The following is a 21,834-nucleotide window of genomic DNA, read 5'->3' on the forward strand; positions in this document are numbered from 1 at the left end:
CTCCAACCCCCGCATGCCATAGGTTCACCATCACGGGCCTAGGGCGTGCACATACGTAAATTTAAAATAAGAGTCCACTTCAAAATAAAAGCAATTCTTGTGGACCAGACGAGGGAGAACCAAGGGCCAGGGGTGGCCCGGGGGCCATCAAATGCCCAGGGTCTGATCTATAGAGATAAAGATTTCCCCTGTCCAGTCGTGTCAAATTCTAGGGTTAGGATTAGGGTTGTTGAGCTCCATTTCTTAGCCAAGGGAACCAGTATTGTTGGAAGACACTTCTGTGGTCACATGGCCAGCATGTCTACGCACCGAGGCGCACAGAACCTGTTACCTTCCCACCAAAGTGGTACCTAGTTCTCTACTCGCATTTGCACGCTTTCGAACTGCTAGGCGGGCAGGAGCTGAGGCAAGTAATGGGAACTCACCCCACCTTGCAGCATTCGGGTCTCGAACCCGGTCTGTTCAGCTTTCCAGCCGAAAAGCTCAGAGTCTCTAACCACTGAGCCACCGCGTCCCCATCTGATCTATAGTATCGTATTTGTAAGACCAGACTACAAAACACCTGGGATCTGGATCACATTCAAGCACAAACTTAAATCCAGCCATTTAAGATGATGTAATAAATGGGCTTTTCAAAAATAAAATGTTCAGGTTTTTAAAAAGTCAAGATGGTGACAGGAGGATTATGTAGAGCAGGGGTGTCCAAACTTGGGAACTTTAAGACTTGTGGACTTCAACTCCCAGAATTCCCCACCCCTGATGTAGAGGAAGAGGAGGAGGAGGAAGATTTCATGTTTAATGAAACCAGGGTCAATGTTATACTACTTGGATGTTCTAAATCAGGATAAGCAAAATGGAGCTCAGCGACCTAAAATGTTATCTGGTAAAAAAATTTCCGAGCAAAACCTGTTGGGTTTTCTTTTACCTAAAAAAAACCTGAAACAAATGCAAAAAACTTCCGCATGCGTTATTTTATAACTCCTCACGGGAAGATACTACAGCCAAAAATAGAAGCCTGGCTCAAATTTTGCAGGTTGGATTCGAATACATGCTGAGAAATAGCCTGCGTGTGGAAAAAAAACACAATTTGTACCTGAACATTTGGAAATGTGTTATTCGTGTGATTCCAATGCGTTATGTTGGCAATGAATAAAAACGTGTTTCATTTGGTATGATTTAAAATAAACGTGACAATGACTCATTAGCTTGCTCCTTTTAACCTGTCAATCCTCTCCTTCTGGTTCTTTTTTTTTTTCCTGGCGTTAGTTTTCAAGTTTCTGCATTATTTAACTATTTGAAATAAAGCAGAAAAACGTTTCGAGAACAAAATCCCATTGACCTGCTTGATAGTCAATCCAACTGAATGGCAATTGCAACCTTCCTGATACATTTTTAACAACATCCAGCTTAAATAAGTAATTGTGATAAATAAACGATGCATTCTTTGTTTTAGGGTAGGATTGCTGGGTTTCTCATGTCTAACCCTAAGCTTGTTGCTATCTCCCATCATTTTATTTAGAATAGCTGGCTTTTAGGAAACTATAATCCTATTTTTAAGAAATTATTTCATTCGCTCTTAAAAGCATGGTGTTATTTTTTTCCCCTTCTTCTTCTTCTACAGTCTTATCACTTTTCAATTCTCACCTACTGTATTTTTTGGAGTATAAGACACATTTTTCCCTCCTAAAAGAGGGTAAAAATTTGGGTGTGTCTTACATACCAAATGTAACCCTGCCCACCCATCGGCCCCCACCCTTTGGCCTTTGCCTCCTTGCAGCAAACAGCAAGTTTCGGTTTCAGATTCAGCACAGGCTGATTAGCACAAGCAGCTGATTGTCGGTTGTTTTGTTTGTTTTGTTTTATTGGATTTATATGCCACCCTTCTCCCAAAGGACTCAGGGCGGCGTACAACATTAAAAAACACATATCACAAAAGTTAAAAGGAAATTAGATAAATATCCAAAAAAACAAACCCAATTAATATGACAATAAGGATCGGTCTCCCAGCGATCAGCTGTTTCAGGCTGCAGGGATTGTCGTTGCCTATTGTTGCCTCTGCGCACCCCATTTTTGGCCTCCACATCCCATTTTTGGCCTCTGAGCACCCCGTTTTCAGCCTCCACGTGCTCCATTTTCCACTTATTCCAATCCCTGCTGCCCGGAATAGGTATGGTAATCACTGCAGCCTGAAACAGCTGAGGCTGTTGGGAGGCTGATCCAGCCAACAATCAGCTGCTTGTCCTAATCAGGCTGTGTTGAAACTGAAATGGGCTGTTTTCTGTTTGCTGCAAGGAGGCAAATGCTGGGAGGCAGAGGCAGATTTTTTTTTCTTGTTTTCCTCTCCAAAAGCTAGGTGCTTCTTATACTTCAGAGCGCCTTACTCTGAAAAATACGGCATTTTCCTCTTCACTCATATTCACTAGTTCTGCAGCACTTAGGTTAGGAAGGAAATCTTTTGAAAAGTGCAATTCAAATTTGTCTCTGACAAAAGAAGCAAATTAGAGGCATGTACCATTTCAGAAAAGGTGACATTTTCTTTTAAGCAATGTAATGCTATTATTGTTCTCACTGCAATTTCCATCTCACAAAGGTGATAACAGTATTACTTTCTGGATTAGGTTTGTGAGGCTTTCATCCTCTTTCCTATTGAAAAAAAAGCTTTTTAGAGGGAAAATGGATAGTTGTACTTAATCTCCAAATTGCATCTAATCTCCAGATCCTGGGAAATTGTAAAAGTTCAAGTATTTCTAATATGTTCTGCACTTTATAGGTCAAGCATCTGTTCTGTCATATTTTTTTTCCCTGATTTAGATTTTTGAGAACCAGTTTCCCCATAATGAAAATCTTGCAGAAAAAGACTTTCAAATCATAGTTTTATCAAGCAACTGCCTTAAATATGGTATTTTAGAAGAGATAATGCTTTTTCGCATGAACTCCATTGTATTTCCACTGTGTTCCCCCCCTTGTTACATTAAAAAGAAATGAGGAAGAAAAAGCATAATCATTATTCAAGTGGTATCATCATAGCTGGATAGCACCATGAATCTGCCATAAGGTCATAAGCTGCAGCTGAACAGAATGTCCGTCTGCCTGGATACAATGCAAAGATTAATCTCTATGGAGATTCTCATCCATCCAGATCATGGTTGTCCCAAAGGTGTTTTTTTTTTCAAGAGGCAACTGGACTTTCTGGTTTTTCTTTGAAGACGTTTTGCTTCTTGTGTGAAAATATCTACAGACCCCTCACATCCTGGACATAAATTGTTTCAACTCCTACCCTCAAAACGACGCTATAAGGCACTGCACACCAGAACAACTAGGCACAAGGACAGTTCCCCCCCCCCCCGAACGCCATCACTCTGCTTAACAGCTAACTCCCACAACACTATCGAACTATTTACTAAGACTGTTATTACTATTTTTCTTCTCATCCTTCCTATTACCTAACTCCTTTTCTACTTCTGACTATAACCTTGTTGCTTGTATCTTTATGACTTTTTATTGTTTTATTTCGTTTCCTAGTATGATTTGATTGCTTATTAGTAAGCTATGACTATCACTAAGCGTTGTGTCTTATGATTCTTAATGAATATATCTATTTTACTTTTCTTTATGTATACTGAGAGCATACGCACCAAAGACAAATTCCTTGTGGGCCCAATCATACTTGGCCAATAAAGAATTCCATTCCATTTCATATTTTCTATTCTACTCTATTCCATTCCATTCCATATATTCCATTCCATTCCATATATTCCATTCCATTCCATATATTCTATTCTACTCTATTCCATTCCATATATTCCATTCCATTCCATTCCATATATTCTATTCTACTCTATTCCATTCCATATATTCTATTCCATTCCATATATTCTATTCTACTCTATTCCATTCCATATATTCTATTCCATTCCATTCCATATATTCTATTCTACTCTATTCCATTCCATATATTCTATTCTACTCTATTCCATTCCATATATTCTATTCCATCCCATATATTCTACTCTATTCCATTCCATATATTCTATTCCATTCCATTCCATATATTCTATTCTACTCTATTCCATTCCATATATTCTATTCCATTCCATTCCATTCCATATTTTCTATTCTATTCTATTCCATTGCATATATTCTATTCTATTCTATTCCATTCCATATATTCTATTCTATTCCATTCCATATATTCTATTCTACTCTATTCCATTCCATATATTCTATTCCATTCCATATATTCTATTCTACTCTATTCCATTCCATATATTCTATTCCATTCCATTCCATATATTCTATTCTACTCTATTCCATTCCATATATTCTATTCTACTCTATTCCATTCCATATATTCTATTCCATCCCATATATTCTACTCTATTCCATTCCATATATTCTATTCCATTCCATTCCATATATTCTATTCTACTCTATTCCATTCCATATATTCTATTCCATTCCATTCCATTCCATTCCATATTTTCTATTCTATTCTATTCCGTTGCATATATTCTATTCTATTCTATTCCATTCCATATATTCTATTCTATTCCATTCCATATTTTCTATTCTACTCTATTCCATTCCATATATTCTATTCCATTCCATTCCATATTTTCTATTCTATTCTATTCCATTGCATATATTCTATTCTATTCCATTCCATTCCATATTTTCTATTCTATTCTATTCCATTGCATATATTCTATTCTATTCCATTCCATTCCATATTTTCTATTCTACTCTATTCCATTCCATTCCATATATTCTATTCTATTCTGTTCTGTTCTACATCCAAGAAGCTTCTTCAGCTCTTAAAAAAAGCACCTTTGGGAGAACCATGACCTGGATGACTGAGAATCTCTCCAGAGACATTTAGCTCCAACCTTTAGGCATGGCCATGCAACAATACACCCCCACCAGCACCACTACAAAGGAGGGCAGCTTTTGTCCTTCTTCTCTGTGGAGAGCGCTGCGTTTCAGCACGGGGCCCAAGGCTAATGAAAACCAAAGCGCATCCACAACAATCCCCAGGCTGGAGCAGAGGCGTGATAGAGCCATGCAACACAGCGCTACAAGCCTTTGGAAAGCCATAACTGATAAATCCATCAGTAGGATCAGCTAAGCCAGGGACCTCCCAACCACCTGGGCCGCAGTATGCCAGCAACTGGGCCGTGGAAACAAGCAAAGCCCCATCTGCGGGAATGCAGGCAGCAGGTGAAGCCACGCCCGCCCCCCGCCCCCTCCGGTTCACGGGAAAAAACTCTCTCCACGGAACCGGTGCCCCAAAGGTTGGGGGCTGCTAGGCTAAGCTACTCATGTATTAGATGCGTCTCCATGAGCTGAGAGCGGAGTTAGCTTTTCAGAGTGTCCCTAGGGGAAGGCCACAGCCCACCGGCCTCTGCATTACCATTATCAGGGTTGGTTAACATCCTACTTGCGCTGGAGACGGTCTTCCCAATGTCGGCCAACGATCGGAGGTTGGATTTTTTGGTCTGGTGCCGGTGTTTCCTGAGCAGCGTATAGATGACCTTGTCCTTCATGTCTTGCTTTAGCAGGCCGGTGTCGATCTGGTTGTCCACAACCATCTCTGCGAGGCGAAAAAGAGACCGTCATCAAGGAGAGAAGCAACTTAGAACTGAGGAGAAACTTCCTGACAGTTAGAACAATGAATCAGTGGAACAATTTGCCTCCAGAAGTTGTGAATGCCCCAACACTGGAAGTCTTTAAGAAGATGTTGGATAGCCATTTGTCTGAAAAGGTATAGGGTTTCCTGCCTAGGCAGGGGGTTGGACTAGAAGACCTCCAAGGTCCCTTCCTACTCTGCTATTGTATTGTATTGTATTGTATTATCAATTACCATTACAGGTAGTCCTCAACTGGGGTCATGTGTGAGACCTCCCCCCACCCCCCCAGTTTCATTTTCACTGGCAGAGGACTTTAGGAGACCATCCAGGAATGACGTCGAGCTGATGAGTGACGTTGAGCTGACCACACCCATCCCGTCCGGCCAAGGTCAAACACAACCCTGATGTGGCCCTCAATGAGATCAAGTTTGACACCCCTGCTCTACGCATTCTGGTAGAGAGAAATCCCCTGAGGATGGGCGCCATCCTGAGTCCGAAAGCTCAGGAGACTAATCTCTGGTCCCATTGATCAATCCAGATTAGATTCTCAAGAATCTTTAAGAAGATGGACAAAGGAGAAGTGGCCCCCAAAAAGGGAAAACTAAATAGTAAAGGTGGGATTAAAGGAGAAAGATTGGGAGGGGGGTGGAATTGGGGAGAGGTACTAAAACAAGAGAATTAAAAAGGAAAAGAAAGATTGGAAAGAAGAAATATAGAAATTAGAAGAAGAAAAAGCAAAAGCAGGGCGAATGGGTGCAGAGAAGTGAAGTTCCTGAGAGACTAAGAGAAAATAATTGAAAGGAGGAAAAAAGGAAAAGGATTTACTAGTAGAAAAGAATGAAATTTGGTAAAATATAACCAATGTTATATAGCTAATACGATGTAAGGGAAATAGATTAATCCTATTAATTGTGGATAATGAACTGAGTGAAATGTCTACTACATAAACTTGAATTTGAGGATATATGAGATTGAGAGCAAAGAAGAAGAATAGATGGAACTGGTATGTTAAACTTGATTAACTTGGAGAGGCAATAAGGATATTGTTTATATATTAAGGCTCAATTAAAGTTAAGCTGGAAAATATAGAAAAAAATAAGATGACTACAATGTGAATTGAAAATAGGATGCAAAATGAACTATGCATAACAGAAGATGTAAAGGGGGCAGGGAGGGGGGGAGAAATCCGGACAACAGTTTGTTTATAAAAGAAGTTAAAATATCTAATTAAAAAAAACTTTCTTTCTAAAAAAAAGAGAGAATCTTTAAGACCACCAACCATTCTTCTAAGTCAGTGTTTCTCAAACTTGGCGACTTTAAGTCCTGTGGACTTCAACTCCCAGAAGCTGGCTGGGGAATTCTGGGAGTTGAAGTCCACAGGACTTAAAGTCGCCAAGTTTGAGAAACACTGTTCTAAGTCAAAGATGCTACGCGATGGTCCACCTCTGTTAAGACTTACCTACGACTTGCGGGAGTGTTGAGGCCTCCAAATCCAGAAGAATGGAGCCTTTCTCCATACAGGTTCTCAGTTCAAACAAACTGTGAAGCGACAACGTGGCGACGTGGGGCTTACTCCACCTCTCCCCTCCTTCCTCCACTTTCTCTTCAAATTTTATCCACCTGGAACGAGCAAAAGAATTCATGAGGATGGACTTTTATCTACATGTGCACCTCAGCCTGCCGAAAATCGGGTCAGACGAAGGTTGATAGAAAAAAAAGCAAATCTATCAGAGCAAAATTGAAGGCAACTTTCATGCTTCCACTTTCTGTACGTTTATTTCATCATATTTGCATAGCTGCCCATCTCGTATAGTGAATCTGGACGGCATACATACCGTGTTTTCCCCAAAATAAGACAGGGTCTTATTATTATTTTTTGACATCCGAAATAAGTGCTTGGCCTTATTTTTGGGGAGGTCTTATTATTTTTGAGGTGCAGGAGACGGTGAGCGTGGTCACCTCATGGCTGCTGCTGTGTTGAAATTTTTTCGGGGAGGGCTTATACAATACAATACAATACAATACAATACAATACAATACAATACAATAGTAGAGTTGGAAGGGACCTTGGAGGTCTTCTAGTCCAACCCCCTGCCTAGGCAGGAAACCCTATACTGTTTCAGACAAATGGCTATCCAACATCTTCTTAAAGACTTCCAGTGTTGGGGCATTCACAACTTCTGGAGGCAACTTCTGTTCCACTGATTAATTGTTCTTACTGTCAGGAAATTTCTCCTCAGTTCTAAGTTGCTTCTCTCCTTGATTAGTTTCCACCCATTGCTTCTTGTTCTACCCTCAGGTGCCTTGGAGAATAGTTTGACTCTCTCTTCTTTGTGGCAACCCCTGAGATATTGGAAGACTGCTATCATGTCTCCCCTAGTCCTTCTTTCTCTTAAGCTAAACATACCCAGTTCCTGCAACCGTTCTTCATATGTTTTAGTCTCCAGTCCCCTAATCATCTTTTATTTTAGCACATGTGCTCAAAAGCCCGATTGGACTTCTTATCCGGGGAGGTCTTATTTTGAGGGAAACAGGGTAGTAATAATCAAAAATATATAAAAGCCATTGAAACAACCAATTTAAATTAAAAGAAATGCAAGATAAAAGCGAGCAAATATATTTCCTTAGCATTTGCAAAAAAAAATATTAAGCAATAAATATTTTTATTCTTAGCATTTGAAGTCCGTAGAGCAGGGGTGTCCAAACTTGGGAACTTTAAGACTTGTGGACTTCAACTCCCAGAACACAAGTCTTAAAGTTCCCAAGTTTGGACACCCCTGCCGTAGAGGTTCCCATTCATCCAGGGCATGGTTTTCCCAAAGGTGCTTTTTCAGGAGGCAACTGGACTTTCTTGTTGTATTTTTTCCTTTGAAGACGTTTCCCTTCTCATCCAAGAAGCTTCTTCAGCTCTTCCATTCTCCACCATCCAGTCAGAGCTGAAGAAGCTTCTTGGATGAGAAGCGAAACGTCTTCAAAGAAAAAAAACAGAAAATCCAGTTGCCTCCAAGTTGAAAAAGCACCTTTGGAATTCGCATTTGAAGTCAAAGCAGCATAAGAATCTAAGACGCCTACTTAGTTGCAGATTCAGTCCAAGTGCAACTGGTTCATACTTATGACCGTTGCTGAGTCCCCAGGTCACGTGATCCCCTTTTGCGACCTTCTGACAAGCAAAGTCAATGGGGAAGCCAGATCCACTTAACAACTGTTGTTACTAACTTGTCAACTAAAGTGATACACTTCACAACTGTGACAAAAAAAGGTCATAAAATGGGGCAAGGCTCACTTTAAAAAATGTATCACTTCACAACCAAAATCCTGGGCTCAATTGTGGTCGTAAGTCGAGGACCACCCAATCTTTCAAAAAAAAAAACCACAGAATTAGAACTTTCTCAACTCTTTTTTAGTGATGATCTTCTCTTTAAGTTACAAAACAATAGGAAAGGATTAGTTATGGGGGTCACCAACCTCCGATATGCAGATGATGCCACTCTAATGGCTGAAAGTGAAGAGGAACTAACAAGCCTCTTGATGAAGTTGAAGAAGGAGAGTGCAACAGTTGGCTTGAGACTCAACCTTAAGAAAACTAAGATCATGGCATCCGGTCCTCTCAATTCCTGGCAAATAGATGTGGAAGAAAAGGTGGTGGTGGTAGATTTTATTTTCTTGGGCTCCAAGAACACCGCAGATGGGGACTGCAGCCAAGAAATTAAAAGACGCTCGTTCCTGGGATGGAAAGCTATGGCAAATCTAGACAGCATCCCTAAAAAGCAGAGACATCACCCTGCCAACAAAAGTGCGCATAGTCAATGCTATGGTTTTCCCAGTTGCAATGGATGGCTGTGAAGGTTGGACCATAAGGAAGGCTGAGCGCCAAAGAATGGAGGCCTTTGAACTCTGGTGCTGGAGAAGACTCCTGCGAGTCCTTTGGACTGCAAGGTGATCCAACCAGTCAGTCCTAGAGGAGATCAACCCTGACAGCTCTTTAGAAGGCCAGATCCTGAAGAGGAAACTCAAGTACTTTGGCCACCTGATGAGAAGGAGGAAGGACTCACTGGAGAAGAGCCCAATGCTGGGAAAGATGGAGGGCAGAAGAAGAAGGGGACGACAGAGAAGGAGGTGGCTGGATGGAGTCACTGAAACAGTCGGCGTGAGCTTAAATAGACTCCGGGGGATGGTGGAGGACGGGAAGGCCTGGAAGAGCCTGTCCATGGGGTTGTGATGGGTCGGTCATGACTTCGCAACCAACCAAAAAAAAAGTTATTGGGTTGCGCAATGCCTTTCTCCAAATCAACACAACTTCATCCATCAAACTGTGGTACCAGGAGCCAAAACAAAAGAAGTTCTCTTAACTGATCTTGCTCTTTAAAGGGTTTAATTTTCAAGTGACAAAGCTTCACAACTTTTGTTGCTTTGTTGTTGGAACAGCTCTTTGAAGCTATAGTGTCATCTAGCTGCCAGCGCACCAGGGAAAGCTGCGCAAACATTCTCCCAAAGAACAAACCACAAATACCAGCACGGCAGCTAAGGACTGATCGTTTTGCTTGTTGTAACAGAACAAGATAGGTGGCATCTGTACAGCAGTCGGAGAAATATCTGAGCTAAAAGACTGCATTCCCTAACCAGTGACAAATTTAACCATGGTTTGCTCAATAAGGGATTCTACAATTGTGTTGCATAGTTGTTTAGTCCAGGGTTCCCCAACCTTTCAGACCTCAGGGACCACTAAATTCATCATTTTAAACTCCGCAGACCACTAATACGATCTGCCTAATGACTGGGTGGGCAGGCGTGGCCAGGTGGTCATGTGACTGGGTGGGTGTGGCCAACTCAATGTCACTCACGTCGAGGGCCACCTCTCTGGCCTCTACTTGCCCCTCCCCTCCCAGCCGCTCCTCGCCGGCCCGCCTGGGCTCCTTAGAGCCCCAACAGGAAGCAGTTGCTAGAACTAAGCAGCCACCACGAGAAAGGGTTGGCAAAAGAGCTCAGTTCAAATTGGATCTGGCCAAGAAGGAGGCTCAGCAGAAGCACCTCACTGAGGACTACGAGCATGGGCTTTCCAAGCAGAGGGAAGACCTGCGGGAGTGCAAGGCCAGGTACCGGCACCTGGAGGCTCAGAGGGCTGAGATGGTCAGCCAGTTCCAGGCCATGAGGCATTCCCACTGGAACGAGGCCCTCCGGCTCTTCGCCACCAGCGGCGCTTCCCTCCAGCCTTCACCCAAAGCCCCCCACCAGGAGGCTGAAGCAGACCCCAAGTTGGAATTTCTGCCCCCTTCCGACCCGCACAAAAGACCCCGAAGGGGGAGACTCTCTGCAGCAACACAAGCGTTCATTGCACGTATCCGGCCCAGGGGCCGTAGTTTGAGGACCTCTGATTTAGTGCAATATAAAAAATGCAAATAATTATTCTGCAGGCCACCAAAATTTTCTCGCGGACCACCGCTTGGTGACCGCTGTTCTAGTCCAACCCCGTGCTCAAACAGGAAATCCTACACCACTTCAGACAAATGGTTATCCAATTTCTTCTTAAAAACTTCCAGTGTTGGAGCATTCACAACTTCTGGAGGCAAGTCGTTCCACCGATTAATTTGTTCTAACTGTCAGGAAATTTCTCCTTAGTTCTAGGTTGGATCTCTCTCCTTGTTTAGTTTCCATCCATTGCTTCCTGCCCTGCTTCCAGATGCTTTGGAGAATAGATTGACCCTCCTCTTCTTTGTGGCAGCCCCCCCTAAATATTGAAACACTGCCTATCATGTCTCCCCTAATCCTTCTTTTCACTAGACTAGACATACCCTATTCCTGCAACCGTTCTTCACGTTAAGGATATTAGTTCAAAAACTGAACACAATCTCACCCTACCTGCCACCCTCATAACCAGCACTGGCAGCTTACTAAAGTCACATTCTAAAAGCAATTTTAAAGGATTTTAAAGCAAGACGAAACTCTCTTTCAACATGTAGGGATCCTAGCTCAGGAACTCAGCTCAATAAATTATAAGTCTGTAGAGATTCTCAGTCATCCAGGTCATGGTTGTCCCAAAGGTTCTTTTTTCAAGAGGCAACTGGACTTTCTTGTTTTTCTTTGAAGACGTTTCACTTCTCATCCAAGAAGCTTCTTCAGCTCTGGCACGATGGTGGGGAATGGAAGGATTTATATTCCTTGCAGACCGCTAGTGATTTGCATTCTTTTTAGAGAGTCGGTGAGACCACTTGGAATTTGATTTGCGTCCTCCCAAGTGGCCTCAACAACTCTCTAAAAGGATGCAAATGACCAGCTGTCTGCAAGGAATACAAATCCTTCCATTCCCCACCATCCTGTCAGAGCTGAAGAAGCTTCTTGAATGAGAAGTGAAATGTCTTCAAAAGAAAAGAAAAAAAAACACAAGAAAGTCGAGTTGCCTCCTGAAAAAGCACCTTTGGGACAATCCAAATTAAAGCTATCTAGTTTCTTCTACCGAACACACAAAGGAAACAAGTTCACAAAGGAAACAGTAATTTCTTACTGTTTAGAAGCAGCTCCTAACATTGCCCTATCAAGGACATTTTCCTATTTTCAATGCACACACACACACACACACAAACAAAAACCTTATTGATTTCCCACAGCATGCCTGAATGTGCAGCAATAACTATAAGTACACGAATTTCCCACAGTTACTTGCCTGAGAAATTTGGCCAACTAGATACACTCTTAAATGAGTGTAGATTGGAAAGATCTGTGCACCCTGAATGGCGTGCATACAGGTAGTCCTCGACTTACGGCCATAACTGAGCCCAAGCTTTCTGAGACATTTGTTAAGCAAGTTTTGCCCCATTTTACAACCTTTCTTGCCCCTGTTGTTAAGCGAATCACTGCAGTTGTTAAATCAGTAACCCGGACATTAAAGTGAATCTGGCTTCCCCACTAACTTTGCTTGTCAGAAGGTCACAAAAAGGGATCCCATGACCCTGAAGACACTGCAACCATCATAAATACAATTCAGTTGCCAAGCTTCTGAATTTTGATCACATGACCAGGGGGATGTTGCAATTGTTGTAAGGGTGAAAAACGGCCATAATTCATTTTTTTAGTGTTGTTGTAACTTCCAACAATCACTAAATGAACTGTTGTAAGTCGAGAAATACCGATATATCAATGCACACCTTGGTATTTACTGTAAAAGAGATCAATTCATAGTGCCAGTATTTGTTTAGGGAAATAATAATAATACAGGGAGTTGCCTTAAGGAGCAGAAATATTAGAAACCTTAAAAATGCACACAGGGGGGAAGTTACCTGCCATAACTGAAATTCAATAGAAACATGACTTATACAATACAATATAATACAATACAATAGCAGAGTTGGAAGGGACCTTGGAGGTCTTCTAGTCCAACCCCCTGCCTAGGCAGGAAACCCTATACCGTTTCAGACAAATGGCTATCCAACATCTTCTTAAAAACTTCCAGTGTTGGGGCATTCACAACTTCTGGAGGCAAACTGTTCCACTGATTAATTGTTCTAACAGTCAGGAAATTTCTCCTCAATTCTAAGTTGCTTCTCTCCTTGATTAGTTTCCACCCATTGCTTCTTGTCCTGCCCTCAGGTACCTTGGAGAATAGCTTGACTCCCTCTTCTTTGTGGCAACCCCTGAGATCTTGGAACAATGCTATCATGTCTTAAGGCAGAAAGATAAAGGTTCCCCTCCCACATATGTGCTAGTCGTTCCCTCTCCGTTTCAAAGCCGAAGAGCCATCACTGTCCGAAGACGTCTTCGTGGTCATGTGGCCGGCATGACTAAACGCCAAAGGGGCACAGAACCCTGTTCCCTTCCCACCCAAGGTGGTTCCTATTTTTCTACTTGCATTTTTTACGTGCTTTCAAACTGCTAGGTTGGCAGAAGCTGGGACAAGTAATGGGAGCTCACTCCCTTACGCGGCGCTAGGGATTCGAACCGCTGAACTGCCGGCCTTTCCGATCAACAAGCTCAGCGTCTTAGCCACCGAGCCACCACGTCCCTATATATTAGAAATATTAGAAACCTTAAAAATGCACACAGGGGGGAAGTTATCTGCCATAACTGAAATTCATTAAAAAAAAACATGTTTTAAGGCAGAAAGTTGAGTTAGGAGAGCTTTAAAAAAAAAAAACGAGAGAAAAACTGAAAGGCTAATATTTAAAAGCATTGATGTCACAGATCCTGCACAATCCTGAGTCAGCACTTCGATCAGCCCTGGGTTACCTGATCCAGTAATTTTCCCCAAAGTGAAAAATAAAAAGAGTTCAGGCTTGGCAGAAAGATAAGTTATTATAACGTCATAGTTAAAAGTCTCCTCTAAGCAAAGCAAGGTCCGTGGAATCACTAACCTGATTACATTAATGGCATCTTCATTAACTGTTGCTTAACAGGGTCCATTATTCCTGAACAATTTATCTCTAGGTATCTCTTCCAAAGAGAAGATAAAATTATTTTGAACCAAGCAACCCAACCCTTGTTTTCGTAGTTGTCTGAATTAAACAGCCATCCTCAAAGTACTGAATTAGATCCAGATTGAAGGTTTGGAAATCTACTCGTTAAGTATATAACGGGTAGTCCTCGACTTACAACTGTTCATTTAGCGACTGTTCAAAGTTATGTCACTTTTTTAAAAAGCGACTTATGGCCGCTTTTCACACTTATGACCATTGAAGCCTCCCCATGGTCACTAAATCAAAATTCAGACAGTGGGCGACTGACTCATATTTACAATTGCTGCAATGTCACATGAGTGTGTGTGTGTGTGTGTTTGTGTGTGTGTGTGTGTATGGATACCTTTTGCGAAATTCTGAGCAGCAAAGTCAATGGGAAAACCAGATCCACTTAGCAACCATGTTACTGACTTAACAATTGCAATGATTCACTTAACAACTGCGGCAAGAAAGTTTGTAAAATTCATTTAAATGTTTCACTTGACCCATCTAGTTCAATTCAAATAGTCCTCGAATTAAGACCAAAATTAAGGTCAGCGTTTCTGTTGCAAAGCAAGATAATTGTTGAGTGAGGCATGTCTGGTTTTATAATCATTTGGATCATGGCTGTTAAGCGAATCATGGTGGCCGTTAAGTGAAACACGTGATTGTTAAGCAAATCTGGCATTCCCACTGACTTTGCTTGTCAGAAGCTGGCTGAGACAGTCCCAAATATCCACCCCATAATCATTGGATGCTGCAGATTTTCACGGGTGTAGCTATGCTGGTCGTGTTGTATTCGGGTCTTTTCCCATGTAAGATTGAGATTGTTTTGGCAACGTTTCGGCGAGGTCTCACTCGCCATCTTCAGGCTGGGTTTTGGGCTTAAAGCGTGGTCGGAGCTGCCGTCTTTCTATAAATCTTGGGGGGAGGGGGAGGGCTGGCTTTGTTTCAGTAAGTGGAATGATTGGTTGTGTGGTTGTATCATGATTGGTAGATTGATGCTGATTGGTGCTGGCTGTGTGTCCATTGTTGTTTCGTGTTGTAATGGCCTGGGTGGTGGGTGGGGCTCGTTTGTTGACTAGGGCTGGTTTCCAGATGTCTGGTAGGCGGGAGGTATCGTCACATTTATTCATGTTTATTCAATCAGCACCAGCCTGAAGATGGCGAGTCAGACCTTGCCGAAACGTTGCCAAGACAATCTCAATCTTACACGGGAAAAGACCCGAATACTACAAGACCAGCATACCTACACCTGTGAAAATCTACGAATATACTTTTTTCAGTGCAATTGTAACTTGAATCAGTCATTAAATGAATGGTCAGAAATTGAAGACTACCTATAGCCTGTTCTCACCAAGGGTCAACTATCTCCACAAGGAAACCCATAAGTCTCCCAGCGGTTGGCCTTCAGAAGCATCAAAAAACAAACTGCAGAACTTCCATAACTAAACTACCGTGTTTCTCCAAAAGTAAGACTGGGTCCTATATTAATTTTTTCATCTCCGTTTCAAAGCCGAAGAGCCAGCTCTGTCCGAAGACCTCTCTGTGGTCATGTGGCCGGCATGACTAAATGCCAAAGGCACACAGAACACTGTTACCTTCCCACCAAAGGTGGTCCCTATTTTTCTACTTCATTTTACATGCTTTTGAACTGCTGGATTGGGAGAAGTTGGTACAAGTCATTCTGTTATGTCACTCCATATATATAAAAGTTACCAAGGATGCAATGCAGCCCCTATTTACCATCTCATTTCTAAAAAGTTGACATTTGAAAACTATTTCAACACAACTATTTCAATGACCGAAAACACCAGAGATAAGGTAATGTGGAATATGGCTTTAATATACCTGTGTCTGGAATACAATTTATTCCCCATTCAACTTTCTAAAGAGGTATTTAAAATAAAATGCTAGAATACATTCTTGATCTTCAGAAACACCTTCCTGAACCCTGCACCATAATGATCTCCATACAGGGGAATCCCTTATTTTAGGAAACATGGGGTTCCCCCCCCCCCAAATTGACATGTAGGATTGGTCAAGATTCTTTGGCATGGGACTTGAACCTTCACCACTGTCAAACTATTCACTAAGTCTGCATTACTATTAGTCTTGTCATCGTTCCTATCACCCATCTCCTCCCACTTATGACTGCGGGACTGTAGCTTTATTGCTTGTATCCTTTATATTGATATTGATTGTTTCCTGACTGCTTATTGGTACCCTGTGACTATCATGAAGTGTTGTACCTTATGATTCTTGATGAATGTATCTTGTCTTTTATGTACAGTGAGAGCATATGCACCAAAGACAAATTCCTTCTGTGTCCAATCACACTTGGCCAATAAAGAATTCTATTCTATTCTATTCATATTGATATTGTTTCCTGACTACTTATTTGTACTCTATGACTATCATGAAGCATTGTCCCTTATGATTCTTGATGAATGTATCTTGTCTTTTTATGTACACTGAGAGCTTATGCACCAAAGACAAATTCCTTCTGTGTCCAATCACACTTAGCAATAAAGAATTCTATTCTATTCTATTCTTATTCTATTCTTACTCTATTCTTATTCTATTCTTACTCTATTCTTACTCTATTCTTATTCTATTCCATTCCATTCCATTCTCAAGGATAAAGTGCAACCCCCCAACCAGCCCAACGAACGCTACTCACCTGGCCGTTTCCTTCCATTCCAGCTCTTGTCCATCCACAGGTAGAAGTTCATCCAGTTCTGTGAAGAGCTGAGGTGGGGCAGGACTGTCATCATCTTCCCCCAAGATAAAACGGATGCGCTCAGCGGCGGGAGAGACTGCGGAGGTGAAAATACTGTGGTTAACGGACTGTAGAATAACCAAGGAAGTGCGGGTCCTCTCTTTTGCCTTCTCTCCAAATCCGTTGGGTTGCTTCTGCTGGTGGTCTCCTCCATCTGACATCTTCACTTGGAACACGGGGCTGCTCTTTCTCTCCCTTTTTTGTCCTTAAAACTTCCCAGGTTACCTACCGTCTCTTATTTCTCCCTCCTTACATTTACTTCTCAAAACTTAAAGCTTGGGGTAAAGTTCAAGAGGACAAGAGGCTTCTCTCCCCACTCATTTAAGATGGTTATTCGTCGCAACAAAGCCACACAGCTCCTTGTCAAAGGAAAAGCAGAACAGAACTTCTGGGCTCAGCACCAAATTTGTCCTCTGGTAGATGCCCAGAGAACTTTCATATTCTGATCAGCTGAGGTCTTTTCAAGACTTTTTCTTTATAGGCAGAGAACTGGTTCAAGCTGAATTATCTGGGGGGCAAAGGAAGTGGCCACCCATTGCCAATTTCCCCTCCCTTTGTGCAAAATGGGAACTTCCATTGGCTTGCGAGGCAGTGCGTTGCCCCTCTAAGACTCATTACCAATGTCAAAGGGAATATTTAACAAAATAGACTCTTTCCTACTTTTGCACAGAAGGCGGCTGTGTGTTTTGGTGTACTTAGTTATCCGATGCACCAGTAAAGAGAGGAAAGAAAGAGAAAAAAGAAGGGCACAAGGCGACCACGGGGCATCAAATTGTGCTTGTATTAGGTTTGCATAAATAAAAGAAATATTAATTGTGACCTTGCGTTCTGAGATAAGTGGAAATTCATTGGCCTCTTTTTAATCAAAAAAAAAAAAGAGGAGGAATTAAAACTTGGGAGGATAAATCACAGATTGCTCTATATACTCTCTGTATGGTCTCAAACAAGGGTACAACTAATAGTAACGGTGACAGTTTCCCTGAAAATAAGACCTCCCTGAATAATAAGCCCAATCAGGCTTTTTAGCGTATGTGCTAAAATAAGCCCCCCCAAATATTGCAGCACAGCAGCAGCCATGAGGTGACCGCCTCCTGCACCTCAAAAATAATAAGACCTCCCCAAAAATAAGGCCAAGTGCTTATTTCAGGGAATCAAAAGAAAATAAGACCCTGTCTTAGTTTCGGGGAAACATGGTATATCATTCAATGTGAAGAATTGGGTAGCCCTTCAATCTGAGCTTCATGGCACAGGTGTCATCAGACACAGTTTCTTCTCCCTGGATCTAAAACTCTTAATTAATCCAAGAGATTATAAATGTCTAGAGTTTGATAAAGAGATTTGCTGTTCTTCCAAATTTCATTGTCCGTATTTGAAAGGAGGGAAATAGAATTCCATCAGAAAACCTAGAACTCACCTAAACTATTTTGAAGATCTGATTTAAGATGCATTGCTTTACTTTCTATATCTCATTACACTCTGTGGATTGGTAATCTTTAGAATAAGAGGTGATCCCTCAGCATGTGAGAAATAAGGAAAGAAGCAATAGGGACAGCAACACTTCTATATTATAATTACATAGATTTATAAATGTAAATTATTAAATAGTTGCATGCATGAAAAGCGACAATTAGGATCTAATGGGGTTAGAAACTAATTATTAGAAGAGGAAAAAACTCTATTGCTATATTAATCATTTTCATTAGTTACTCCATGTATATTATTATTATTATTATTATTATTATTATTATTATTATTATTATTATTATTACTACTACTACTACTACTACTACTACTACTACCACTACTACTACTACTACTACTACTACTATCTAATACTGCCAGTTAAAATATTTCCTTGCTGATTAATCAGCTAAAAAGAAAATAGAGAATACAAATATATGGATATAAATAATGAATACTATTATGTGTTAATACTATGTTTGTTAAATCATAGGACAAGGTTATAGTGAGAGGAAGGCAATGGAGAAGGGAGAATTATAAAAGCAAAGAAGGAAAGCCGATAGAGAAAGCTGTAAAATTATTGTATATTGTTATGTATGTTCTGTGTTTTGTTTTGTCTTATTGTGTTTTTTTTCTTTGCTGTGTCTTCCCTATTGTTTTTAAAGATCAAAACATTTAATAAAAATTATTTATAAAAAAAATCAGCTAAAAAGACCATAGACTATGGTTTAAAAAGAATTTCACAGAAAGATCTTGTGAACTCTTCAAGGAATATCTTTAAATAATTGAAAGACTGATACAAACAATATTTTGGGAAGGAAGGAAGGAAAGAAGGAAGGAAGGAAGGAAGGAAGGAAGGAAGGAAGAAAGAAAGAAAGAAAGAAAGAAGGAAAGAAAGAAAGAAAGAAAGAAAGAAAGAAAGAAAGAAAGAGGGAGGGAGGGAGGGAGGGAGGGAGAAAGGAACAGAGGGGAGGGAGGGAGAGAGGAAAAAAGGAAGGAATCTACTCCAGTCAAAGCTACTCAATAAAACTCTTTACAAGAGAGAAAGAAAATAGCTCATTGACTTCAATTTAATTCATTCAACTAGTTGAGATTTGGCAAATGTTCTACCAACTAATTTGCCCCAACCAATCTATTTGGGGGGGGGGGGTGTTGAACCTGATTCTTTCCTCATTTCCTAGGTCCCAATCCCAGATACTTTTACTTCAAGAAGTAGCCCAGTGACTTCTCAGAAATTAATTGAATTAATTGAAGCCTTTATGAGAGGGAGCAGCTTCCATAGTAGATGCAACATCTCCAGGAACACTGCTCCAAGAAAGAAATCCTTATTTGAACATAGATTACTAACTTGGAGAAAGCCTCTTAATTCATTGGCAAGTCAACGGTTCAGAAAACGTAACAGCCAGGACCCACATCCCTTATCCAATTATTTCACAGGTTTTGAGATGTCCAACACCTTATTGAGGACTGTTAAAAGAACCAATGGTTCCATGGAACACTGACCAAGGTGCTGATTTTGACTTCCATTGAATGTTCCACTACACTGAACGCCTCCTAATCTGCCAATGCCTGTAAGTCATCATCATCCTTGGGAGGGATTGGATGGGTGATTTTAAAAATACCAAATTCAGTCTAAACATTTGGCTGACTCTACAACAAACCACAATAGGTCCTTTGGGAGAGACTTGATATCCCACATCTTCTGGAGCACCATTTGAACCTCCTAGACATTGACAAAATCACTATCAGTCAATTGCAAAAGGCAGCTTTACTTGGAACAGCTTATAACCTGTGATGATACCTTTAATATTATTATTTTTTTAAAAAAAATCTGCCTATCTTAGGTCCTCGGGAAGGACTTGATAGGTGGGTAAAAATACCAAATCCAGTCTAAACATCTGGCTGACTGTGCCACTAACCATAATAATATCATCTTAAGTAAATAAAGTAAGGTGTCCTAATTTAAGCATCCAGATGCATAGATTTTAATTATTATGTCTCAGCCAACAAAGGAAAAGTAGTTGAGACTCAACTGTCTCAACAGTTTCCATACACACGTGTGGTTTACTCATTTAAATATGATGCCTTGGGAAGGCCACACTTAGAATACTGCATTCAGTTCTGGTCGCCACGATGTAAAAAAGATGTGGAGACTCTAGAAAGAGTGCAGAGAAGAGCAACAAAGAGGATTAGGGGACTGGAGACTGAAACATATGAAGAACGGTTGCAGGAACTGGGTATGTCTAGTTTAATGAAAAGAAGGACTAGGGGAGGCATGATAGCAGTCTTCCAATATCTCAGGGGTTACCACAAAGAGGGAGTGAAGCTATTCTCCAAAGCACCTGAGGGCAGGACAAGAAGCAATGGGTGGAAACTAATCAAGGAGAGAAGCAACTTAGAATTGAGGAGAAACTTCCTGACGGTTAGAACAATTAATCTGTGGAACAACTTGCCTCCAGAAGTTGTAAATGCTCCAACACTGGAAGTTTTTAAGAAGATGTTGGATAACCATTTGTCTGAAGTGGTGTAGGGTCTCCTGCCTATGCAGGGGGTTGAACTAGAAGACCTCCAAGGTCCCTTCCAACTCTGTTATTCTATTCTATTCTAAATGAATCCACCCATTTCTGCAATTAAAGTAAGGTAAAGGTAAAGGTTCACCTCACACATATGTGCTAGTCGTTCCCGACTCTAGGGGGCAGTGCTCATCTCTGTTTCATAGCCAGCTTTGTGGTCATGTGGCCAACATGACTAAAAGCCAAAGGCGATGGAGCGCTGTTACCTTCCCAGAAGCTTGGACAAGTAACAGGAGCTCACTCCATTATGTGGCGCTAGAGATTCAAAGCCCCGAACTGCCAACCTCTTAGTCATTGAGCCACTGTGTCCCTTTTAAAGTAGAGTTGTTCAATTGTACAGTCTTTTCTCCTATTTTCTTTTTGACTGGGCTTTTATTTGGAGTTATGACAAAGTTCCCAATACAGAATTTTTTGTATCACAAGGTCTGCTCCACCTCAACCTCCACCACATGTTCATTTTAGTACCACTGGAAATTAATGGGCCGTTCATTAGTTATTTTCAAGCTCTCTTTAGTTTAGAACAACATATTTTCATCTTGGCCTCCAGAGGGAACGGGTTGTGCTCAGCAAGTATTGCATACAATCCAGGGTCAAGCTAATTACCCGAAGTAATGAACTTCAAACTTTTCCCTCCTCCTATTGGACCCACATGGGCTCCAGACACATTTCTTTTGCTGGAAAAAAAAAATTATCCAGGCTTGTACAGCATCTCAATTCATTTGTCACGCTTAATAAGCTGCTGAAAAAGGTACCCTTAAGGACTTTTTTAAACAAGTTTTTCTATTTCTCCCTTTCATGGTGCCTCGGTGCCAGGGTGTAAATCCCAAAAGTGCTTTCTCAAGAAGCAACTGTGTTTTTTCTTGAAGATGTTTTTCTTTGAAGACTGTTCTGATCAAGGCTTCCTAGAGCATGAAGCCAACTCCTTGTCCCGACATAAACCCCTTTTATTAATTGACTGTGAATTCTGC

The 21,834-nt window shown here is 41.1% G+C and overlaps 1 protein-coding gene across 5 annotated transcripts in view; it reads right to left on the reverse strand.

The window, feature by feature from the left end:
- The window catches only part of SLC4A4 (solute carrier family 4 member 4), a 183,191-nt gene that overhangs the window by 81,917 nt on the left and 79,440 nt on the right, over positions 1–21,834 (reverse strand). For 4 of the 5 annotated variants that reach the window (XM_081960358.1, XM_081960357.1, XM_081960360.1 and 1 more), the window contains exons 4-6: positions 16,734–16,869; positions 7,087–7,247; positions 5,411–5,590 (exon numbers count right to left, since the gene is read on the reverse strand). In XM_081960358.1, coding sequence (XP_081816484.1) covers positions 5,411–5,590; positions 7,087–7,247; positions 16,734–16,869 — 477 coding nt within the window. The remainder of the gene's footprint in view (positions 1–5,410; positions 5,591–7,086; positions 7,248–16,733; positions 16,870–21,834) is intronic. The other variant, XM_081960361.1, reaches the window with a different exon arrangement.

This window comes from Natrix helvetica, assembly GCF_964273705.1.
Source record: "Natrix helvetica genome assembly, chromosome: 7".
Classification (NCBI taxonomy): Eukaryota; Metazoa; Chordata; class Lepidosauria; order Squamata; family Natricidae; genus Natrix; species Natrix helvetica.